At 43.0% G+C, this 24,781-nt stretch overlaps 1 protein-coding gene across 1 annotated transcript in view; it reads right to left on the reverse strand.

The window, feature by feature from the left end:
* The window catches only part of CTNNBL1 (catenin beta like 1), a 142,543-nt gene that overhangs the window by 41,079 nt on the left and 76,683 nt on the right, over positions 1-24,781 (reverse strand). Inside the window, exon 11 of the mRNA XM_033095138.1 lies at positions 17,527-17,708. Within this exon, the coding sequence (XP_032951029.1) occupies positions 17,527-17,708 (182 nt within the window). The remainder of the gene's footprint in view (positions 1-17,526; positions 17,709-24,781) is intronic.

Below are 24,781 nucleotides of genomic sequence, written 5' to 3' on the forward strand. Positions count from 1 at the left end.
ACCAGACAGACGCTTCTACTGAGACCCTTTGATGAAGACAGCGATATGTTGGCTGTGGCTGGTTAGTTTACTTTCCTACCACATATCATTTTTAGGAGTATTTCATCTAAATGAATTTAAACCGATTCTGTGGCCTAGAAGCTCTTTCTTGGGGTTTGAAAAGCACATTATATACCATTCCTCTCACTACCCACACCCAACAAAAAAAAACCTAAAAAATCTTTAGATCTTAAAATAAGACAATCACCCTGAATGTCAGTACTGTGATTTTTATTTTTTTAAAGAGGTCTTTTCAATGATTAGCTTTACTGTATTCTCAAATAGTCCTAAAAAGCTGGAGAAGCACAGCGTGACACAGTAAGTACTGCCTGGATTTGGAAACACCCAAAGTTACCCACCAATGCCAGCATTCTCCCACACCCTCCCCCGCGTCAGTGATTTTAGCACTATTCCGATTTCCCACTTTCCAAGTATCAGCCTGCCTTGGCACAGAAGAGCCAATCCTCACAGACCCAAAGCAAGGGAGGTGTTTCCACACGCCTCTGACAGGCATTCCTGGATGCCTGTTTTAGATGAGACATTCAGCTTAGGAAAAAAAGAAAAGCCTGTTCCCGGGGTATTCGGGGAGTGATCTAAAGCCTCCTCTTCACTGCTTCCCCCTTATTCACCAGTCCTGCCATTGCACTCCTCAAACAGCCACGGTCTCCCCCTCCTATGCTTCCCACATTGAGCACAAAGTCCTTTCAACTGCTGCAGCCTCTCCAACTCTTGAGCTCTACGCACTCTTCCTCCAAACTCCAGGGCTGCAAACTGATTTCCACAGAAACCACAAAACCTGCCTGCGAACCCAAGGAGGCTGTATGCTCATTTTCTTGAAGTCTGACTTAACTCTTTTTCCATCACCAGTAAGTAACACGGCAGAGTGAAGGACAGAAGGAATTTCAGTGATGCACTAATAGAGTTCTTTCATTTCTAGCTTGAGACTAAGGAACAAAGCCATTCTGTAATCGGGCACACACAAAAACTCCTCGGAAAACACGCAGTCATCTCTGTGAAAATGCTTCAGGATCACAGTCTAGCAGGATCAGACTCGTAATCGGGAAGAGAGAAAAAAACCTGGCTAATCCTGAAAAACACACTGTGTTTGTGAAGGACAATTCCATGCTCTGTTTTACTAACAGGATATAATCACCAAATGGCAAATCTATGAAGCACTTTGCCATCATCCTTCCCTCACAAGCTCATCTTTCCAATACACCCAGTGCAACCATTTTATAGTCGTACAAATAAAGAACTAAGGGCCTGAGAGATCTATGTGCCTTTACCAACATACCTTTATTAAGAGGGAAATGGTGTTATATGCCAGATTACTTTGCCAGGTGCTTCACATAGGAGGTCTGACAATTAAGTTTGCAAACTTGTTGCAATGATGTTGCTAACCTTTTTTGATATCAGAGGGATTATTCATTGTGCATTTGTACCAACTGGACAAACAGTTAACCAAGTTTACTGCTTGGAAGTGCTGAAAAGGCTGCGTGAAAAAGTTAGATGACCTGAACTTTTTGCCAACAATTCATGGCTCTTGCATCACGACAATGCACCAGCTCATAGGACAGTCTGTGAGGGAGTTTTGAGCCAGTAAACAAATAACTGTATTGGAACACCCTCCCTACTCACCTGATCTGGCCCCCAGTGAATTCTTTCTTTACCCGAAGATAAAGGAAATATTGAAAGGAAGACATTTTGATGACATTCAGGCCATCAAGGGTAATATGACGATAGCTCTGGTGGCCATTCCAGAAAGAGTTCCAACATTGTTTTGAAGGGTGGACTAGGCGCTGGCATGGGTGCATAGCTTCCCAAGGGGAGTACTTCGAAGGTGACCGTACTGATATTTAGCAATGAGTATGTAGCACTTTTTCTAGGATGAGTTCATGAACTTAATTGTCTGACCTCGTCCTCTTTCTCAATATTCATGACCACTTTTGGAGTAAATTATTCTCCCCATTTTACAGATGAGAGAAAATAAGGCCTAGAGACGTTATGTGTTTTACATCAGTTCTCAGAGCTAGTAAGAGTCAGAGACTGATCTGACTCCCAAGGCCAGCTTTCTTTCCACAGCCCCCGAAATCTGCCTTTCTAGTGATGACCTGAATTTACTAGTACCCAAGTTTCCAGGGTACTGCTTAGCAAACTGGGTTGTGAGAAACAAGCAGAGAGCCCGTTTTGAACAAAACTATAAACTGAAATGCCAAAGTCCCTTTGCTTTACACAAAACAGATGGTTTCTGGCAAAAACTGACTTCAAAGTAATTTCTGTGAAACGAATCCTACTTGTCTACCACTATGGAGTCCAAAAAGCATTCCCAAAGAAAGAGCTCCCCAGCCCGCTTCATCATCAATATTTGGTAAAGGGGAATGGTGAGCAGCCTCGGCAGATTCGGATTCGGGCATGCTGGCTGCAAATCAGCAGCCCTGTGTCCCTATTGGTAGCGGTGTTCCGGAACTCCCCTCAGCCTGGCCACAGGCTCTTCCCTCCTCAGGGACACTACCCATCCCCCACTCCACCAGGGCCACAGGAATTCTTCCTGCTTTCGGGAAGCCTCTGACACCACCCTGTGTAGTAGAGTGGGGCACACACCGGCACAGGGATCAGAAAATACAGGTTTGATGCTCCAGAATGACACCCAAAAGCACAGTAATAATCAGAAAGATACTCCTCTGGGACTCAGTTTCCCCAACTGTCTATTCGACAGTCCTCTCAAAATCTATAAAATTCTTCCCTTTCTCTAAGCCAGTGGTTCTCAGTGGAGGTGGAGGTGGGCAGAAGATTCCCTCTTGTCCACTTGGGACATTCCTACTCACTTTCAATCTTTCTAGTCCTTCTAACCTCCTCAGGGAAGATTTCCAAGGCTCTCCCAAGTAGATCAGAAGCCTATTTCTCCCTTCATTGCTTCCAGCTGCAACATGTAACTACCTCCTTTATAACCTTTGACATACGAGGTGTGATCAGAAACTATGGTGAATGTTTAAATTAAAAAAAAAAATTATTACAGTAAAAGACACATTGCCATTAGCCCCCCTCAAAATACTCCCCCTCGCTTCGAACACACTTCGCCGTTGTTTTCTTGCGAGTGTCTTTAGTTGCGCTGTCATGGCTGCCTCGATGTCCTGAATCGATTCAAAACGTTTACCTTTCATTGTCATTTTGAATTTGGGGAAGAGCCAGAAGTCACACGGTGCCAGATCTGGTGAATAAGGTGGATGAGGACACAACATACTGTTTTCATTTGACAGAAATTGCCATATCAGAGCCATGTGTATGACACGGAGCCTTTCTGTTGTGATCACAAAATACGGTGAATGCTGCTGCCAAGTGCCAGCCAACAGAAAGGCAGGGATCTTCAATATGGGAAGCGGCCGGTTGAACCTTAGTAACAGTGTGTGACAAGTTTCAACTTGTTTGGTGCAGTCAGTCAGGTGTGAGGTATGGTTGAGAGAAGGTGTGTTTTAAAGTGTGCTGTAAATCATCCTCCATCATCGTCTGTGTTACACATCGCTTCTGGTACAGCAATTTCTGTCAAATAAAAACATGACGGTGTGTCCTCATCCACCTTATTCACGGTTCTGGCACCGTGAGACTTCCGGCTCTTCCCCAAAGTCAAAATGATTCAGGACATCAAGGCAGCCACAATAGGGCAACTGAAGACACTCACGAAAGAGGACTTCCAGAGCTGCTTCAGAAAGTGTCAAGAACGATGGGATAAGTGTGTTCGAAGCGAGGGGGAGTATTTTGAGGGGAATTAATGACAATGTCTTTTACTGTAATAATTTTTTTAAATTTAAACATTCACTGTATTGTTTGATCAAACCTCGTATTGTATTACAATCATTATTTGCATATTGTCTCCCCACCTCAGGGCAGGGGCCTGAGGTGGTTCATGTGTGTCTCCCAGGGTCTAACACCCTGCCTGGCATCACTAAGTGTTCAACACATACTGGCTGAAGAACTGAAGGGTGAATGAACTCCTGGAAGAGGCCAGTTAGGTTTCCTTTAGGCCACCTTACAGACAAAGGTTTTCCCAGAGACGTCCTCAATGATGACTAGCTCTGGATGAACTCCTTCAGACCAGCCTCCTATGTCATCAGGATGTGTTCAGATGTGGGCATCTCTCATTTTAAAGCTTCATCCTGAGCTCATTATTTGTGAAAGGCCTTCTGTAGCCTGGGACTTTTGACAGAGATAGGACATGCTGTTAATACGTATTTCCAGACCCACTTCTTAAATAAAGGCTATCCCCTAGGTATGTTAGAAAGAGAGGGGAAGAGGGCTAGCATTTGTAAAGCACCTACTATGTGCCACAATAACCCTGTGAGTCAGATGTTAATATCGCGTTTATAGACGCCTGATGCTCAGAGTGTGGGAGGAGCGGCAGCCACCCCACCTGGGAGTGGGTTAGAAATACACCATTCCAGGCTCACCCCAGACTTAGTGAAGCAGAAACTGCATTTGAAAAGATCCCTGAGGTGATTCATTTGCAATATAAACACTGAGAAGCACTGTTACAGACGAGGGATCTGGGATCAATAAAGATAATGAACACGCTAAGGTTACCCAGCTGACATAAACTGGGATTTGAACTCAAGTCTGCATGTTCTGAAAGGCTGCGCTTTCCCCACTATTAAGATCCGTGCCAAGCCAGAGCTTAGAAAAATACGTCTAACTTAAGATATACAGTTGACCCTTGAATAACACAGGACACTGACCTCCCTCCCCCACAGTCAAAAAATCCACGTATAACTTCTGACTCCCCCAAAACTTAACTACTAATAGCCTACTATTGCCTGGAAGCCTTACTGGTAACAAATAGTTGATTAACACGTATTTTGCGGGCTACATATATTACATACTGCATTCTTACAATAAAGTAAGCCTAGAGAAAAGAAAATGTTATTGAGAAAATCACAACGAAGAGAGAACACATTTACAGTATTTATTGAAAGAAGTCCACATATAAGTGGACCTATGCAGTTCAAATCTGCATTCATGGGTCAAAGACATAGAAAAAACTATTCTAATAAGGTTCATTATTTCAAACATTTAGACTGAAGTTATATTACAAAAATTTCACAACCCATATTACCAAATACCAAAAAACTTGGTAACAGAGCTTTCCTGCCCTGCCATGTCAGCAGTAGAAATTTTCCTATCTTACTTCTAGAAACTACTAACAGTCTTGGATTGTTGCTTCGGTGATTCAAGAGTCATTGAACTTCTTGGTTTTCGGATGTCTCTTGACTGAAGCAAGGTATCCAGAACTTGGGCTTTAGATTCTCGCAGACATTAAACTGTGTGCGCAATTTGAGAGAGAACTTAACTTCTTTGGGGCTGTTTCCTCAGTAATAATAAAACAGGCTAATGACACCCGCCCCCCACAGCTGATGTTATCTATCTATCACGACATCGTGGACACACTGGAACACAGCAAACACTCAATAAATGTGACACTATCACCACCATCACCACCAGCAGTAACCTGGACTGGCTGACACATCATCAGGAAAAGGAGCCTGTTAACGATGCGAGCAAACACTGTTATTCCACAAGTTTGCCAGCCAGCAGGGATCCTTAAAGGAGACATGATTTATTAGTAATCAATAACATTTAAGAAAGTTGTAGGCATATTTTTTATTGATTATCAAAAGGATGTGCTTAATTTAGTTTATGGTAACCTTGCAGCAAATAGGGAACAAATTAACAATCATTTTCTTTCTACTTTGGAGCCAGGGACAAGGAAGAAAAGTGTTACAAGGAAAAAAAATGTAAGGAATGTGTAAGAGACAGGGGAAAAACACTAGATGGAATACACACCACTACAGTATTGCACACATGCATAATTTTACACTATACAAAGCACTTTCCTCATACATTATCTTATCCACGTCTCACATACTGCAAACTACTACTGTCTCCATCTTATAGGCGGGGACTCATATGGGTTCAGAGAGAGCAAATGATTTGTTCAGTCACAGAGCCTGAGCTTAGGTTATGGCAGAAACACAAATCCAAGTCTTCTGAACCCAGCCCGGTCTCCTTTCTACAAGGCTACTTGAGGAGTTTAAAGTTACTACTCTCACAAGCAAAAGCGCTCGGCTGCAGAAAAACAGCCCCATGACAGCCCACGGCAAGGGCCTGCCACCCCATCCCCAGTGGTGACGGCCCCTGCCCAACACCTATGCCTTCACAGGTCAACATCTAAAAAAGAAAACAGCTGCTTCTTTTGAACCTGCTACCTGAGAATAATTTCTGTTGGGGGGGGGGGGGGGAGTGTCCTGTTGTTTAGCTACCAGAAAAGAATGTTCGACATCTTTCCAACCTCCTTCTTATGCTAATTACAGCTCATCAGCATCTGGACACCCACAAGCACAATCAATCTGACTATAAAAGCAAGCCAAAGACATTTTCATACCCTGAAAAAACAAAAAACAAGTATGACTGCAACATGATTAAATACACAGAACATTTCCCCAGCAACCTGCAGTCTGCCGCGTATAAAAATCACATCCAATATCACAAGAGTCCGGGAAGGTGGACACTAACAAACGTCTCACACATGTAATTGTATTCTTTATGAGCAGCGACATGTATACAAGTTTATTTTCAGTTTATCCCCTTCTACATTATATCTACTGTGAGATGCCAACATTCAAATACTCACATATTTTAAAAAGATACCATTGACACGCATCTTCACTTCTTATATTATAACCAAATGAACTTAGACACATTAGCCTTCAGTCCATACCTCACTTCCTTACCATCCCGGAGTCCCAGCATGTTCACAACACTTGGAAAAGCCAATATCACCCTCCAAACACAGGTCACCTTTCCAAGAGTTAGCACCTCCATGACCTAATCATTTAACATGAGATCTATCCTAACGTATAAAAACAGTCCAGCTTTCTAAGTGTATTAAGAGACTCACCCCTGACAAATACATCTGAGACAGAATGAGTAAAAGCAGCAGGTTACAGAATAGCATATTCCATTTACACAGAGTTATATGCACACATATACAACTTCCACCCCTAACACAGATGTCTGAATGGATGGTATCCACGATGTTTTCAGTAATTAATTCTGGAAGGTGAGATTGGGGGTGATTTTTACTTTCCCTCCATCATTTTAGACATGCTTAAATTTCCTACACCAGTTAATTTTATTCATATTCAGAAAAAGCAATAATGCTATTTTTAACAAGCCTCCCCCAAAGGAAGACCTACCATGTCAAAATCTTCTCTTAGCACAGAGAGAAAGTAATCAGGATGCTTACAAAGCTTACGCTCTGAGCATTTTGGCCAGTGGTTCTCAACAATCACTAAGTAACAGGCTCTGGAGATGCTGGAAAACAGGCTCTGGAAAATACAGATGCTGAGGCCCAGCCCTCAGAATTTCTGGAGGTGGGGCCCAGGCATGTGTATGTTGTCAAAGCTTTTCAAGTGATGCTGAGCAGTCAGGGCTGAAAACTACAGACTTATGTCTCATTCTCAAGAAGGGACCGACAGGGGGCGAAAACAGGGCCAGAGTGCTGAGTGAAGTGTTTAACTAAAGGCAGGACATTGCGAGGTCACCAGATGGGAATGTTTAGGAACAGAAACCGAAGGCTGCAGCAGTACCCCAGGCAAGAGGATGCAATCGGTGGGCAAATACAGCCTAAAGGTGGAAGCCAAGAAGTGAAGAAAGTGTGGCCGGGCAAAATGTTTGGACAGAGAGAGATGGAGATTATTTATGCAGTACCGGGGCCAGGACCACTGATAACCTAAAGAAATTGAATAAGAACAGACACCCAACAGTTTAAATTAGGCCCACTGCAGGAGAGGAACATGGATTTATGGGGAGCAGAAGGGGGAGGAGGGAGAGCAGCCGTGGAAAACTCCTGGGTTAAAATCCCGGTTAAGACCATGTACTAGCTGTGTGATCTTCGGCAAATGACAACTTCTCTATGCCTCAGTGTTCTCACCTGTGCAATGTGGGTAATAACACATGGCTCATAGGGTTATTGTAAAGATTAGATGAAATGAGCTCAAGAATGTAAAAGCCTATCAAGAGTGCTCAGGAAAAAAGCCATCAAATGGGAACATTAAGAAGCATATCCCAGTAAAGGTTATGTGTTGAATTTTCATAAAACAGGGTCCACAGTTAATTACTGGCTAGCCCCTAAGTTATTTCCTCTTTTTGGTACCACCTAAAAATGCTGGAGAAATAACCTAAAAAGGGTTTGCCTATTTCTCTATTGTTGCTTCTACATTCCTGGTATTTGTTTTACTTCTACAAAGAAGATACATCGCATACTAAACTATTTCTATAAAATTTAATCAAGATTATAAATGAAAACTAACAGTCATAGTGACAAAATAAAAAATGTGCCAGTGGAAAATCCTATATCCAAAATAAGAATTCAGCTAATGCTGTCACTTAAAGAACTAGGTCTCTACCTGGCAAAATGAAAAACACAGGAGGAAAAAAGAAGTGATAAATGTTTCTTCTTCATCCTCTCCACTCAGGCCCTCAATATCAAAACTGAATTTGTTCTAAATTCGCTGAAACAGTCAAAATAACAAAAATTAGTACTATACCCCTGACCTGTAGAAATGTGGGGAGTCCTTTTTTTTGAATAACGTAATAAAATGACTGTAAAAGCAGCAATAACTGCTAACATTACGGAATGCTTACTGTGTTCCAGGCACTGTCCTAAGCATCGGACATGTATTAACTCAGTCAATTCTCTCACCTGCTCTGCGGGGCCGCAGAGGTATTCCCGGGGAGCGGAATAAAGTGCCGGTCCGCCAACATTGTGCAGACTGGTGGACCTGGGAACTCAGATGTTAAACAAGATCCTAGATGATTCTGATGGGCAGCGAGGTTTAAGGCTCACTGCAGTCTGTCCCTCCCAACTTTTATTTTACACATGACGCTTTTTTTCACTTGACATTCCTACACCTGGCTAAGTCATGCCCAACGTGTGTCTCAAGAGCCACATGTCTAAAGGGGAGCTGCTCCTAACCTCCCCCTGTCCTCTCACCACCAGGGCTGGATGAGGAACCTCTTGTACGTGTTCCCACAGTGTTTCCCACTTTCTTCTACCTTTTTACCTTGTAATATAAGTGCAGGATTTTACGTCTGTCTCCCTAGCTGGGCTGTGAGCTTATTAGTCACCTTTCATTTTTACCTTGTAATATAAACACAGGTTTCTATTTCTCCCTAGCTGGGCTGTGAGCGTGTTCACCTTCCCTCTACAGCACCAAGCCTGGCACAAAGGAGGGGTTGTGGTTTACTTAATTAAAAAAAAAATTAACGAAGCCTCACTGACCTACCTTTAGGGTTCTTATCCCTAGAAATAAACTCTGCAAGAGCATCAAATGAAAATAAAAGGGTCTTGTAACTCATTCAAGAAGTGATCAATTTTAACAGGGCTAGCTAGCATAACCAGGATTATAACTCAGGTCCAGGTGAACAGGCCATCACGAGACCTAGTGACTGGCCCATCTCTGTTAGCTTTTGTTGTGACCCAGCCTGTCAGCTACGGAATCCTGGTGCACAGCTGGGCTTCACACCCACAAGAGACAAGGAATCTGATCCTGTCTGTCAACAGGAAAACGAGGAGAGGCAGGGATGACTTTTTTGAATGGAGGCTGACAGGCAGTAACTTTACTACTCTGTATGGAACGTCCACCTGCTAGAGACTATGTGGGATACACATGACCATCATTCTTCTCACAAGTCTGAGAAAGATTTGATCAGGCTTATTGACTGAAGAGAAAGTCAAGGACCAGAGAGAATAACTTGCCCGAGGCCACCAGCTCGTTTGGGGGTAGCGCTGGGATTCAAGGACGAGGTCTGTCTGCCTACAAACACAGTCCTCCTTCCAACTCTCCGTGCTGCCTCGGGATACCCACCAGGAGATCACTGGAGTCACCTGGGTGCTGGAAGAAGTTTTATTAGGTGGGTGCAAAGTAATTGCGGTGTTTGCAATTATTTTTAACCTTTTAAACTGCAATTACTTTTGCACCCACCTAATAAAAGCAGACCTTGGCTTAATTTCTGCTTCTGTCACCATTTGTTCAAAGGTATTTGGTAATTAACAAACTCTGTGAGATTTATCTGTAAAAACAGAGATAAAAATGTCTAATTCGTAAAGTAGGTACACTTGTAAAGCCCCGAGGATATTAGTAGATGCCCAATAAAGGTGAGCTGGCCATTAGCCTGCTTCCCCCTCCTCCCTGCAAAGGAGAATAACAATTTTTTCCAGGATGGCAAATAGATCCCACATTTCACTGTCTTCCTCATTGGCAAACAACTATGCTGTGTTCTACTTGGGAAAGAAAGGCCTGAGGGTAAATTCTTAACACGACTGGAACCAGTTAGCAAACCAGATGTGCAACACTCAAAATCATCCCCTCAAGCCCGATGAGAGGAACCCCAAACCCAAACACATTACTATTTCAGCATGCCCCCATTTTGTCATCCGAGGTCAGGAATGAGACAAGCAGCTGGAGGGAGAGAAAGGGAATTGATCCAGAAACTGTTCAGTTATAAGGTTTTCAAATAGCAACAAAAAGCAACAGCGAGACATTTCCATCTTTGTTTAACGTAAAGTGCCTGTTAGCACATGACTTAATGCCATTCTTAAAATTAAATACTGTTCATCCTTCACTTGCTCATTGTTCTGACCACTATAAGCAACCCTTTGTGATTTTTAATCTTGGGGAATATAAAAAGGGGTGGGAGAAATCTTTGAATTATCTGTTTACAGGTAATATGGAGAAGTGGGGACCTGGGGCTCCCTGGTTTGTCTTCTCTGGGGAAACTTTCTGTCTTATATTCTGCAAAGGACCGGCATGTTTGCAGTCCACCTCTATGAATGGCAGATTTAGGGAGGGAAAGCAGTTCTTCAGACGAGTACTTCTAAAATGACTGGCAGAGTAGAAAGAAGAGGAACACAAATAGGAAAGCCATCCTCATCGCAGTCATGGATATTAATTAATGAAGCAGGCGCTGTGCTAAGCACTTTTTGTGTATTATTTCGTTTAATCCTCATATAGCACCCTTATTGAGAGATTCCAATATTATCCCAATTTTACAACTGAGGCAATAGAGGCTCAGAGAGGATAAGCAACTTTCCCAAAGTCATACAGCTAATACATGACAGGACCAAGACACCAACCCAAGTCTTGTCTTCATCCAAAACCTGTGTTCTTAATCACTCATATCATCATAACTGTTCTACATGCCTTAGCGCTCACTGTCCTCTCTGCCATTCCCCTCATTAGTATAAAAATTAAATACTGTTTATCTTTCAAGGAACACTTAAATGTCATCTCTTTTCTTAAGCCTTCCCAGAATCCCTAAAAGTCTGGGTTTCCACAACCTCTAATCTACCATTTAGTATAGTATGATGTCTGGGGTCAGTATTAAAATAGTGATTCATAATAAACAAACGTTTATCAAATCCCTACCCTATGTTAGACCTGTGTAAGTCATCTCACAGTAATTCTCACAACATTCCAAGGAGGAAGGTATTAATCCTATTCTTATAGATGAATAAACAGACATGTATTGCACATTACCCTGGGACACATACTGTAGTCTGATGGGAGAATCATAAACTGGTTAACATAAGAGTCCACAATTTCTAACTATAGGCATGTGTCTTGATCATGATTGTATATGGTACACAGGTGTTAAATAAATGCATTTATTCATTCACCCAATACTTGCTGAGCACCTAACATGTACCAGCACTTAACAACAATTTCCCCAAGTCATTTGCCATTTGTTTCTAATGACTTGTGCAATTTGAAAGGATAAGTAAGAGTCCCCTACACCATGATGACCAGCTCTGGGTCAAAGCACCAAGATGAGAACTAAGGTCTTCTGATTGAGAACTTTTGACCTCACAAACAATCCAGAGAAGAGCGAGCTAGTTTGGCTGGACCCAGAAGAACAAATACCAATGGCATGGCTTCGTGAAACAAGTGTGAGATTTGTCATCAGAAGCTGAGGGTCTAAGACTTAGTTTAGCTACTTACACACTGTGTGACTTGAAGTCATGATCTCCTTGAGTCTCACAATTTCCCCATCTTCAGAAGGAGAAGTTAGAAGCCTTAGGGGCTGTTATAAGCCTCAGACAGGATGGGTTGTGAGAAGACACTCTTCCACTTGCTGAATGTAGGTAATAACAACTTAACTGGTAAGCTGAAATTCCAGTGCCCTTTATTTGAACCTGTATGATACCTCCTTTCTACCAAAAGTGTCTTCCTCTCTAAGCATTCCTGTTGTTCTGATTCCGTTTAATAATGAAGTACTCTTGTCTGCTCCGTCTTTGTACATGCTAATATGGTTTTCCAGTAAATATCTGCAAAATTGCTTCCCCCCCCTTCCTTAAACTATAAACTCGTTGAGGGCCGGGAGTGCCTCTCTGATTTGGGTGGCGGCATGCAGGACAGACTCTGAGAGGGGAGGAAAATTGGGAAACTAAAGCAGAGAGGCTTACTAAGGCTACAGTGATAGTTCAGGAGAGGTGACGAGGGCAGTCAATGGCAAGGAAGAAAAGAAGAACTGATTCAAGAGCTTTTTGTAAGGTAAAATTCATAGGACTTAAGATCAATTATCCATGGGGAATGGCAGAGTTAAGCAGAGTGCACTGATTTTTACTTTGGGTGGTGGAGTGGGGAGTGGTGACATTTACCAGGGTAGGGAAACAGAAGAGACTTGGGCAATGAAGGGATGGTTTTGAAAGAGCTGGGTAGCTTATCTAGTGGGATTGCCTGCTGGTTAATTAGCTGTGCTGACTAGAGCTTGGGAAAGAGACAAGGTTGAAGATTTGGGAATCGATGGCAAAGAGATCGAGGTGAAAGCTGCGGGCAGGAGATGCGATCACCTAAGAAGAGTACATGGAGATAAAAAAAAAAGAACCAGGGGAGACGCTGCCAATGTACAAGAAGACACCTGATGGACAGGCAGAGGAGAAGGACCCGGAGACGGAACACTAGGAGAGAGCAGCTTTCTGTTTTGGGGCAGGCATTCTGTTTTCTTCCCTTTCTCCCTGAGACCTGTCACATACTAGGCCTTTGTTAAATTTTAAACACAGCAGGAGCCCCCCATAAAAGCTGGCCCCAAACAATGCCACGTCATTGCTATAGTCCACCACGGAGGCTGAAAATGTTTCCTTCTTGCCTATGTTGGCTCAACTCCCTTCTTTTCTGACTGCAGTAAAGGTTTGCCCTTTCCCTCCTCTAACCCTAGCAGGTGGTGGGAGCTCTCCTCTGCACTTCCTCCCGGTGAGGAATCCAAGAAGCACCGGCCACTGCATGCGTCCTGACGCATGGAGTCCACCAGAATCGCAAGTCTTTGCAGATGACAGCAAGGCGTTCCTTAAAGCACTGACCTGGTATCAACTGCTGTCACTGTTGATAAGGTAAAACATGTGCACATGCCCGGCACGCACACCACACACACCACACACCTACACACTGCCTGGGAGCTCACCCCCGTAAAGCTCCTAACAGCCTCCAGGGGAACCTGGAAAATAGCACAATTAACTAGAACTGCTACAAACTCAATAACTCACCAACCTAATGAAGCAATACAAGAAAAATTGGACCTATTTTAATAAGAAGTTTAAAAAGAGACAGGAAATAAAGGTCAAATGCCATTTCTGGATCCCAGCTCTTTTCTTCTCCCCTCCTATTCGGAAGCAGTCACTACCAAGGAGACGATATATATATATATATTCCGCTATTCTTTGTAAAACCCGGGAGGCAGCCAATCATGCTATTGCACACAAGGGCAAATTTTTTCTTTCCAACCATCCCCCAAGCTAAGTGCCTCCCCTGATCTATTTCTGAAGGTTTTATTATGCAAACCTGAATGGATTTCAATTACAATAATTCTTTTCCTTCTCCACCCCAACTCACAAAAGAGGAACTAAATTACCAGCAACTCTAGGTTACAAGGACAGTTTCTGCTTCTTCCCTCATCTCTAGATTCATCTAAATGGTAAAGTTCTCTCTCAACATCCCCTCTTGTGGGCTTTGGGAACACAGATGCTTTTATGCCACCCCACTACTCAGCATGAAGAGAACCCACACTCTCCCAGTCCTGCCCCAATCCAGGTCTGAGCAGTCTCTTTGCCTGGCCTTCCTGGTGACCTCTTAGAAGGATGGGTGCATGTGACGAAGGCCAGGCTGAGCAGAACCGGAGATAGGTTTGGTAGAGAGAACTACACTTCTTAAGGTGCCTCCTCTCTTCTGGCATCTATGCTAACTGAGCATGTGTCATCTCACCCGACCCTCACAAACACCCTGTGTGGTAGACCTAGCCTCACTATTGTCCAGAGGTGCCAAGTGAGGGCCAGAGAATTTAGGAATTTGCCCAAGATCGCGTGGTTGATAGCAGTGGCCCCACCTGTACCACACTGGGCTACACCACTACCAGAGGAGTCTGGGGAAGGTCCTGAGACGTGCTAAGGGCTGACACGGGACCAGGATAAACCTAAAGGAGGCTAACCCTGATATGTGACAAGCCCCTGAGCTCTGACGAGAAAGAACGGGAAGAGTGCAGGCAGCCCTCCAGAGCTTCTGGAAGGGCAAACCGATTCCCAGCCCACAGTGTTCATTAGGAGTTGCTGGATCATCGAAAGAAGCTTGTCATAGGGTGAACTCACCTACAAGAAAGTTCTATCCACAGCCCGGCTCTTAAGGATGTGGCTCTGAAGGGGAGCTGCCGCCATCATCGCCACGCCCATGAGACAAAGTGAAATTGATGGCTAGTGAAAAACCTCACTTGCTTTTGCTGCCAAATAAGCTGAGTGAAAGACACTCACCCCAGGTGAGTGACTGACAACTATCAATCTGAACTAACATCAAGTACTGACGTCAACCTTGCAGGGTTCTGAGGAGAGCCCCAAACTGATGTTTTTTTCAGGAGCCGTCTTTCAGGGAAGTGCATCTTGCAGCCAATAAACATTTCCTGTGCACCCACCACGTGCCAAGGCTGGGCTCTGGGTCCCAGAGGTGACAAGGCTGCTGGGTCCATAATCGTCAAGGCTATGAAGACAAAGTCCCAGGACCAAGAGTCCATTTAATGGGAGGCTCTCTGATGGTCGAGGTGCTCATGATATGCCTCCCCGAGAAAGTGACACCTGGAGTAAAGGGAGCCAGGCAGACAGAAAATTGTTGCCGCTGGAGGGAAGGGCCTGGTGGAAGCCTGGGGGCAGGACTGAGCTGGGCATGTCTGTAAATACTCTGGATGGCCTGAGGCTCCTGGGCTCTAACTCAGCCTCCAAAGCTAGTCCACCTGCATGAGAAGGGCCAGCACACAGACAGTCACCCAGAGGACAGGACCGGACAGAGAAATCTTGCACAATGCACCCAGCCCTGCTCTTCCTTCGTTCTCAGCCTGCCTGCATGGCGCGCGGGCCAGGTGGCCAGCAGCAGCAGCACCGAGCTGGGGCTTCCTCCGAGAGGAGGCCCCGAGCGGTACTGTCTCCTTGGGGTTCACCTCTTCTTTCTGGGTGCTCAGTTACTGAAGATGCGGCGCTCATCCTCACCAGCCAGTACAGTCCCAACGTGCCTTCCAGGAGCTGTCTCACCAGGCCATTGCCCTCACTAATATAATGTTATCAAATCCCTAAGGCGAGTACTCTGGAGCAAATGTACTGTTTCCAGCATGCCACCGGGCACATTTTTCAGAAGGAAAACAGCTGCTCACTGAATCTGTCACTTCTCCTCCTCTCAGTACCACGCACACCAAGCAAGAGCCCGCTAAGGGCCGTTTCCGTTTTCCTTCGCTTTCCTCCAGCGGGATGGAGATGCAGCATAGTCTCTCAGCAGAACCCAGCAGGTCAGCCACAGCACAGCCCTTGAGGAGTTTCCTGGGTTACAGGGCAAAGCCTTGACAATAGGACTGGTGCCTCAGAATCTTAAGGTATAGATGTCAGGGCTTCTAGTTCTCTGGTCTAGTTTCCCCATTTTATAGACCAGGAAGGAGAATGCAGTACAGAGAAGTTACATAAAGGGTTAAAGTCACACAGCTAGTTAGCTGCAGAACCAGAGTGTTCTTCCTTTCCCAGCTGATTTCCTTATCTGTAAAAACAAAGGTATCACTGTATACTTCATTGGTTGTGAGGCCTCAATAAGACAGCCCATAACACAGCAGTACTAGGACGGTGGCAGGTGACTGTCTCCAAAATGTTACTTCCTAGATCTCCAAGACCACCTACGCCCTCTCCCAGGGCCTCATTTGCTGAATCTCTACTGAGGAAACAAAAGAGCTCAGCACTAGGATTAACGTGTACAGGTGGCGGTGATCGGTCAATGCCGGATGTAAGCTGAATTGGGCTCTCTACTTGTCCTCCGCTCTCTAGTCCAGTTCTTTGCACTGCCAGTGCCCCGCTGGCCAAACTTTCTCTTGTCTCTAGAGAGCTGATGTGATCATAGGAGGTGTCACTGGAGAGGATCACAGAAGACAAGTGACATCACCTTTCCTTTAGCCACTCCAGTTGGAAGACACTAAGCCAAGTCCATCTGAGAAGTGAAAACTTTTATCTAGGAGGGTGAGGAACGCAAAAGATCCTGCAGATACCTACACCAATTCTAACAATCAATGCCAAAAAAAAAATAAAAAAATAAAAATAACCCAAACCAAGGGACAGACGTTAGCTTTTGACAAGACAACCAAATTAGTCAGCCAATCAGCCAGGTTCTCTTCCCCTCTCACACACACACCAGCTCCTCCTCCCCCTTCCGGCCCCCTCCCCACACTTTACAATAACCACCCAACCATGTAAATTCCCTGATGCAAGTGTCTGTTAGCCTCCAGTAGAACTGCCAGTGCCCATAAATCCCTGGCCTTCCAGATTGCACTGCGGCGATTTACTGGGGGGAGGGGTACAGCAGGCCACCAGACAATAGCAGGAAGAGATTGGCCTGGCAGTAACTACTGTGGTTACAGCATCGCAATTCATGGCAGCATTTTGCTGGGAGTATGCACCATCAGGGAGGAGAAACATAAAAAGGGGAATCTGGGCTGTAAATAGTTTATTTCGGCAATTCCTGATGTTAGCTGAATCATCCTTTAATACAGAAATAAATGAAAGCACCACTCTGGAGGTGACATGTGTTGTCACCTCATTACTCTTTTCAAAAGGGTCTTCCATCAGAGAGACAACTTGCTACAAATTATGGTGAAGAAAACAAAACCTTTACCCATAGACTTATTAACAGGCCAGAAGGAAATGGAACCACTAGGATGCAAGCAAGCAGAGAACCAGTGGAACAAAGGCCGTCAGTGATCTGGGGTCTCTGGGGGACTTTTCCGTACACAGAAAAGAAAAAGACAAAAAAGAAAAAGGTAGCATAACAGTCCATTCCTCAACGGCACGTCTGAGTTTTTCAAAAGTAGCTCTCATTCCCCCCGTTTCTCCTATTGCACCTAAATTAGACTGACTTCCTCAGGGAATCCTACCTTCATGTTCCTTCTCAGTGGTCCCCACTTTCTTGATCTTCCTGGGAGATTTCATAAAGAGGGGGAAGATGGTTCGTAAACCAAGAATGTCAACAAACTTATGGCAATTGTCCGTGCCCTCAGGTCCGATCATGGCATGGTCCAGTACTTTCAGGGCGCTGCTCCGGGAGACCTTCTTTTCTCTGGGAACAAAAGAGGTTTCATATAAGGCATTTCATGGGGATGTTCTAGATTTTAATAATGATAATAATAATAATAATAATGTGTATTTACTACAGTACTCATTATAATGGGAAAAAACACAGAACACAAACAACTTAAATACCCACCAATGAGCCAGTTATTACATTGTGATATATCGACACGGAATATTGTACACTTGGTAACAATTATGAGAGTATACAGTAAAATGAACGACATCTTCTGGTGAGAACAATAAGCACAAAAGGTAATACATTCAAAATTCTATATGGAGCATTATCTTAATATCAAAGATTGGAGAATTAGAAAAGATAAACTATTTTCAAGAGAAAATAAAGATGATTTTTTTCCCCCTTGAATTCAAAGATCATAGAATAATCCTGCCACCAGCTACTGCTCTTGCAGCTACTTTTCGAAGGACTATCATTTTCTATTAGGTTGGGGCAAAAGTAATTGCAGTTTAAAAGGTTACAAATAATTGCAAAAACCGCAATTACTTTTGCACCAATGTAACATAACCTTATATTGTTTCCTTGAACACTCTGAGAAAGAGAGGAGCAAGTCAGCTGTATTTTAGTACAGCTGATAAATCTACCAACCAAGCGATGACTCAGTATTTACTGAGCACTTAGTATTGTGGCAGGCACAAGAGAAAAACAAAAATTAAGACATGGCTTCTGCTTTCAGAACTATTTAAATCTATTTGGGGAAACTAAATTAATATGAAATAACCAAAGAAAAGTATAAGTCAGCATATAATTTTTTCCCCTCGCGTACTACTCAATCTACAAATATTTACTGGACTCCTCTTTTGTGAATAGGACAGATCAAGTCCCAGGGGTCATGAAGCTGAATTCTAACTGCAGGAGACAAATGGAAATGCAAGATACTTGATACTGGTTAAGTGTGGTGGAAATAAAGCAACGTGAAAGAATGGCTGGAGAGGATATTTGGGGTTCGGTAATTAAGGAAGGCCTCTTTAGGGGTAACATCTGTATTGAGGTCTGAGATGAACTGGTCATATACACATCAAGGGCAAAATATTAGAGGCAGAAGGCACAGCTTTCAGAACTATTTCAGAACTAAGTAAGTACAAAGGCCCTAAGTCCAAAACCAGACGGAAGCCTGGCATGTTTGACAGAGAACAAGGACCAGTATTCTGGCTTAGATCGGAGAAACATGAGCTGGATGAAAGGCCGTGCCACCTACCTAGTCTTGCTTGTAGAACACAATGAAGCCTCCAAGTAAACAACTAACTCTGTCAGTTAGGAAGATACAATTCAACATGTTTGTTCTGAAACCATTATGTTGTGAGTTACTTTACAGTAAGAGAGATTATATGTACTTCGGGGAGTATGGAGAAAGACAGATATATATGTAAATATTTGAAAGGAGGTGAGCAAGTGAGAGGGGTGAGCGTGGGGCTACTCATCAGTAAAGACTAGAGAAGAGTCCATCAACTTGAGACGGAAGCCAGGGTTAAGATTTTTATTATTATTATTTTTAAAAACATGGGCAATTTAACCATATGTTAAGGGTGTCAAGAAGCCAATGGTGATGAAAAGACTAAAGATAAAAAAGGGCTAGAATTAATACATGGAGCAAAGTGACTGGTCAGGCAAGGGGAGGCAAGCCTGATCAGAAAGGGGGTAACAGCAGAACCTAAAGCTCTTCATCCAATTTCTTACCTGAAAGCCAAAGTAAAGGAATTAGAAATAATATCCCTTTGGATAGTCTTTTGTAGAGGAAAGACTACTAAAACATTCCATTATGAAAGTGCTATAATGATGCCAAAGCATCTATCCTGGCTCAGACTAGCCAGCCAGGACTGGGACCCAATGAGTGGAGGAAAGGAGAGTAGGTAAAAAGCTTGCCAACAGTGTCCCGTGGTGCTAGACCACCCTGGTTTACCTGAAACTGCTCCATTTTTTAGCATTGAAAGTACAATATCCCAGGAAACCCCTCAGTCTGAGATTCCTGGTTATCCCACTTGGTGCCAAGCCCAAATATCAACAATGTATTGGAATATCCCTACCTTTATTCCCCTTGCTGTGGGGATCAATCAAAACAATCCACAGATACTAACACATGCCATTCAATACAACTACTGAGTTTAAAAAGAAAAAAAATGGTTATTACTGAGCACATGTCTTCATGCAGCAGGCACTACACGAGCTGCTCAGAATTATAAGCTCCCTGTCTTTAAGCAATTGAAGGACAGGTAAATAAAAATAATTTCAAAAGCCTGACGCATGGAAATTAAGTCCAAGGAGGTGAGAGCTAGAGATAATTAACTTTATCCGGGAGAAGTCAGTGAAGGTGTCAAATGGAAGGCGACATCTGAACTGAGTCCAAAGAATGAGTATTTGCCAGGCAGAGACGAGGGAACGACGACATTGGTGGCAATAGTGAGTAAATAGCTTGTGCAAAGGTACAGGAGGCTTGTAAGAACGTGCCACCTGAGGGAACTAGAAATCATTTTGAATGACCGGTGGTGGAAGATGACGAAGGAGAGGTGGGCAGGAACAGGCCATGGCAGGCCCTAGACGTGCTACCAGGGTACCTGGGCTCCCTGCCATCGATGTGGAGAAGACATGAAATGTTAAAAAAAGGAGGGTACTAGGTGGATACATTTCAGGTACATTTCAGAAGGCTTAATAAGGCAGCAGTGTGATGAAGGGACACCGAGCTTCGGGGCAGGGAAGACAGTAACAACAGTGTAAGTGAGAAAGGACAAAGGGGTCTGACGATGGCAGTGGCATGAAAAAGGCCTATTTGTGAGACATGGTATCTTAAATATCGGGGGCAGGGCAAACAAGACTCCAAATTCAGCAGGAAAGGGTTTTCTGCATCAAGATGAAATTCCAACAGGAAACCAGACAAAAAAAATATCCATCTGTTTTCACTGCAGCTGGACTTTAGCAACCCACTTTATAAACTTGAATTCACAAAGGTTATGACTAGGGCAGATAATCATGTGAGCACAAATTAGGAAACTGAGACACCCTTATTGTTTAGTCACTCAGGAAAAGACCTCTTGAAATGAATGACAGCCATGTATAATAACAGGGCGCCTTCAGTTACCAATCAGCATACATTTAAACCATTTCACAAAGAGCCTGGAATTGTCTGAAATACTAAGGGCAAAGGACCCTGGTTTGGCCAAGTCTCTCTCTTGCTTTTCCCCTGCCTAAGCAAATTCAATAAACCAAAGATTTAAAAAGTAAAACCCTTCTTCAGGTAGGCAGTGTAAGACATGTTTAAAGGGGGGCAGTAATTGCATATTGATCACCATTTAGGCAAGCTGCATGGAGGTGAACTTGGGAATATTCATTGGGCTTAAGTTCAGGCTTTTAGCAATCAATAGCTGTTTGGCCTGACTTTCTTGGGTTGACTTTATTTGAAATATTTATTCTACTGGAGGACAAGTCGTTTATCTTAGTCTTGTCTGGGTTCATCGGTTGTCGATCATGCCAGAACCAATGTGAACGCAGGCCTCCATGCCAGTGGGCGGTTGTGGGAGATGACTGAGCGTCCGCTACCGCTCTCTGTGCTGCCAAAGTAAACCATCTGATGAGGAGGAGTGAGGAGAGGGACGTTTCTGTTCTTGTTTTAATTAGCTTATTCTTCTTTACTATACAAAAGCACTTTTGCAATGAACATGCACTCTGAGTGTAATTTTTTTGTTGTTCATTTGTTCTTTCATCAAATATTTATGAGGCACCTAACAGGTGCCAGATATTAAGCTGAGGATGTAGCGACAGGCACAGCTCGTGCTTCTGGGGAAGCTCCGTTCACAGGGGAGGCAGATACGCAGTACTGCATCTACTGAGAACAGCCAAATACAACAGTGGAGGGGTATACAAAGTAGGCCATGAATACCGGAAGGAGGACTGACTATGTTTGAGTCGGGGTGGCGGGGTAGGAGGGTGGGGGCGCACAGGAGCTGATGCTTGAACCAAGCTTCGCTGGAGCTCTCTCCTGGACAGGCAAAAAGGCAGAGGGCATTTCAAGCAAAGGAAATAGCAGCGTTTGCAAAGACATGAGTAATCATGAACTTTCAGGGAAGTGGTGCATGGTGTTCCTGGAAGAGAACGAGCAAGAGGGGCAGCAGCAAAGCACGAAGCCTGCTGACGTTGTACATTAGAAAGATTATACTTGCCACAGAGGGTTGGACAGTATTGGGGTGGGGCAGGGAGGCAGAAGAAAGAGGGAAAATGTATTAGAGGTAGAGAGACTGGAAAAAAAAAAAAAAAAAAAAAAGCAAAGTAATAGGAGGCAAGAAGCAAAAAGGGTTGCGTTCAGACTGAGTTCAGGATGAGCTCCGTGCCTGAGAGACATGGCAGTGATGTCCCACTTGGACTTACAGGGCTGGAATCCAGGAATAAGATTACAAATGGGGGAAATTTGGGAGAATCATTAAATCTATGGGTAGTAACTGAATCAGTGGTATGAGGTATGAATAAAACTACCTTGAGAGGGTGCAGAAAATATATACAAAAGAGGGACGGAGCCCTAGAGAAAACTTATTTGAAAGACAAAGTGAAAGGGTCAAGTCCACTGCCTCCCTGACCTGAAAACCAAGGAATGAAAAAAAAGTGGGGGCGGGGGGCATTTTTAAAAAGACAGGGAACCATCAGCTAATCCTGGTAATCCTGGCAAGAAACTTGGATAATGCCATATGAAGGCATTTTTGTTTGCTTTGCAATGTAAATGATAAAGTTCACTCCCTTTTAGCTCCCAAAATATAAGATCACTTTCTAGGATCCAGGATTTAGACAGTGAGATCAATATGACTAAGTTCATAGCTGCTCTCAAACCATAGTGCCAAAGAACACTGGTGCTTTGGGAGCTGCTAAGGGACATGCCGCCACTAAAATAGAATAATGGTGGTCTTCTATGTTGCTAGACATAATTTTTCAATTTTAAATTTCTGTTCTCATCCATTTTTCATAAACTATGGGTCCCAACCACTGTTTGTCTATGCCAGAAAACAAAACAAGTATGTGTAAAACAGAGGTTAAAATTTTTGTTTCTAGCCCTCGGGTGGGCTAGATAGGCAGAGAAACCACTCACAGCATGGCTGAGCTGACAGCAAAGTAAGATCAACAATCAGTGACCAAAAAACCGGAACTCTAGAGAGCACAGGTTGGCAAACTATGTAAAGGGCCAGATAGAAAATATTTTAGATTTCACAGGCCATCTATGGTCTCTGTGGCATGTTTTTCTTTGTGTGTGTGAGTTTATGTATATACACACACTTTTAAGATATAAAAACCATTCTTAGCTTGCTAGCCATACAAAAATAGGCCTCAGCCAGATTTGGCTTATGGCCTTAGTTGCCAACCCCTTAATAAAAAGGATCAACAAAGCCCAAATGTGGTTCTTTAATTAAAAGGACCAATAAAATTGACAAATCTCTAGCAAGAATGATCAAGAATAAAGGAAAAAAAACACAAATAAACAATAACAGGAATAAATAGAAGGGGGGGGAACTACTGATTCAGCAGACGTTAAGAACAGAAGAACTAATTTTATGCCAAAAATTTGCAAAACAGGTGAGATGGACAAATTCCTAGGAAAATATAAATTTCCCCAACTGACTCAAGAAACACAAAAAAAGAAAATCTAAAACCATTTAGAAAACTGAATCAGTACTTAAAAATCTTCTCTCAAAGAAAATTCAAGGTAAAGAAGGCATCATGATCAAGTTCCACCAAACATTCAAGAAGGAAATAATTCCAATTTTTACCTAAACTCCTACAGAAAACAGAAAATTAAGGAATATTACTCATTTAATAAAGCTAAAAACAAACAAAAAACAACCTCTGATACCAAAACCTTTCCAAGAGAGTAAAATTACAGGCCAATCTTATTCATAAGTGTAAATATAAAATTCCTAAATACAGAATCCTAGAAAACATAAAAAAAGATGGGCCTATCCCAGGAATGCAAGGTTAGTTCAACACCAGAAAATTCATTAATGGAGTTTTCATTCTATTAACACTAAAAAACCATCTCAATAAATACAGAAGTATTTGATAGCACTGATTGATCAAGTATGTGACTCTGATGTCAGAAAGTGAAAAAATTTTCTTACTCTGATCAATACTCTCTCCAAAAAACTCAAAGCAAACACACTGAATGGTAAAATGCATTCCTTTTAACACTAGGGGAAGACAAGTTTGCCCTTTATTTCTACGCCTATTCAGTACTGCACTAGAGATCATAGCTAGTAAAATTTAAACACACACACACACACACACACACACATTAAAATAAAATGTGACAGAAAATAATGTTCTGAACTATTAACTGCTACTCTCTAAATCAGGCATATACGTATATCCAGTGGTTTGCTACTAAAAGTTTAACAATTAGCTCTCTAGGAAAAAAGTGCTGATTTGTTGTGCTTGTCCATGTACATGGTGTAAATACTCCTGCCATAGCCAATTTCAAGTTACCAATGTGGTGTCACTAAACTCAGTCTTGGAAGGAGATGTGTATAATCAATGAGCCTGTATGAGCCAGCTCACACACATCACTGCTTGTACATCCCTCCTCCCACCACGGACATCATGCCTGGTCGTGTGACTTTTTATGGCCAATAAAATGTGAGTGTAAGTAATATGTGTGTCTTTAGAGAAGTTTTAAGATTTATTACATCATTCAATATTTTCTCTCTGCCATGAGAGTCATATCCTATTAAACATTGCTCCTTCAGCCTGAATCCCAAAAGAAAGATGTGGAGCAGAGCTTTAGATGGCCAGTGAGGGATGTACCAAGAGTGAAAAATAAACATTTGTCATTGAAAGTCCTTGATTTGAGATTTGAGTGTTGTTACAGTACCAAAACCTTACTGATACATTACAAAGCAAAGTTGCTTAATAAATGAACAATACACAAAAGTTAATTGCATTATATCCACCAACAATAAATAGTAAGAAAATATAGTTTAGAAAGTATTTTATAAAGTATATAATATATACTGTTTGACTTCCACTTTGGGCCAAGATAGAGTAACAGGGATTGGATTCACATCCCCTCCCATGCC

This window comes from Rhinolophus ferrumequinum, chromosome 23 (assembly GCF_004115265.2).
Source record: "Rhinolophus ferrumequinum isolate MPI-CBG mRhiFer1 chromosome 23, mRhiFer1_v1.p, whole genome shotgun sequence".
Taxonomy (NCBI): Eukaryota; Metazoa; Chordata; class Mammalia; order Chiroptera; family Rhinolophidae; genus Rhinolophus; species Rhinolophus ferrumequinum.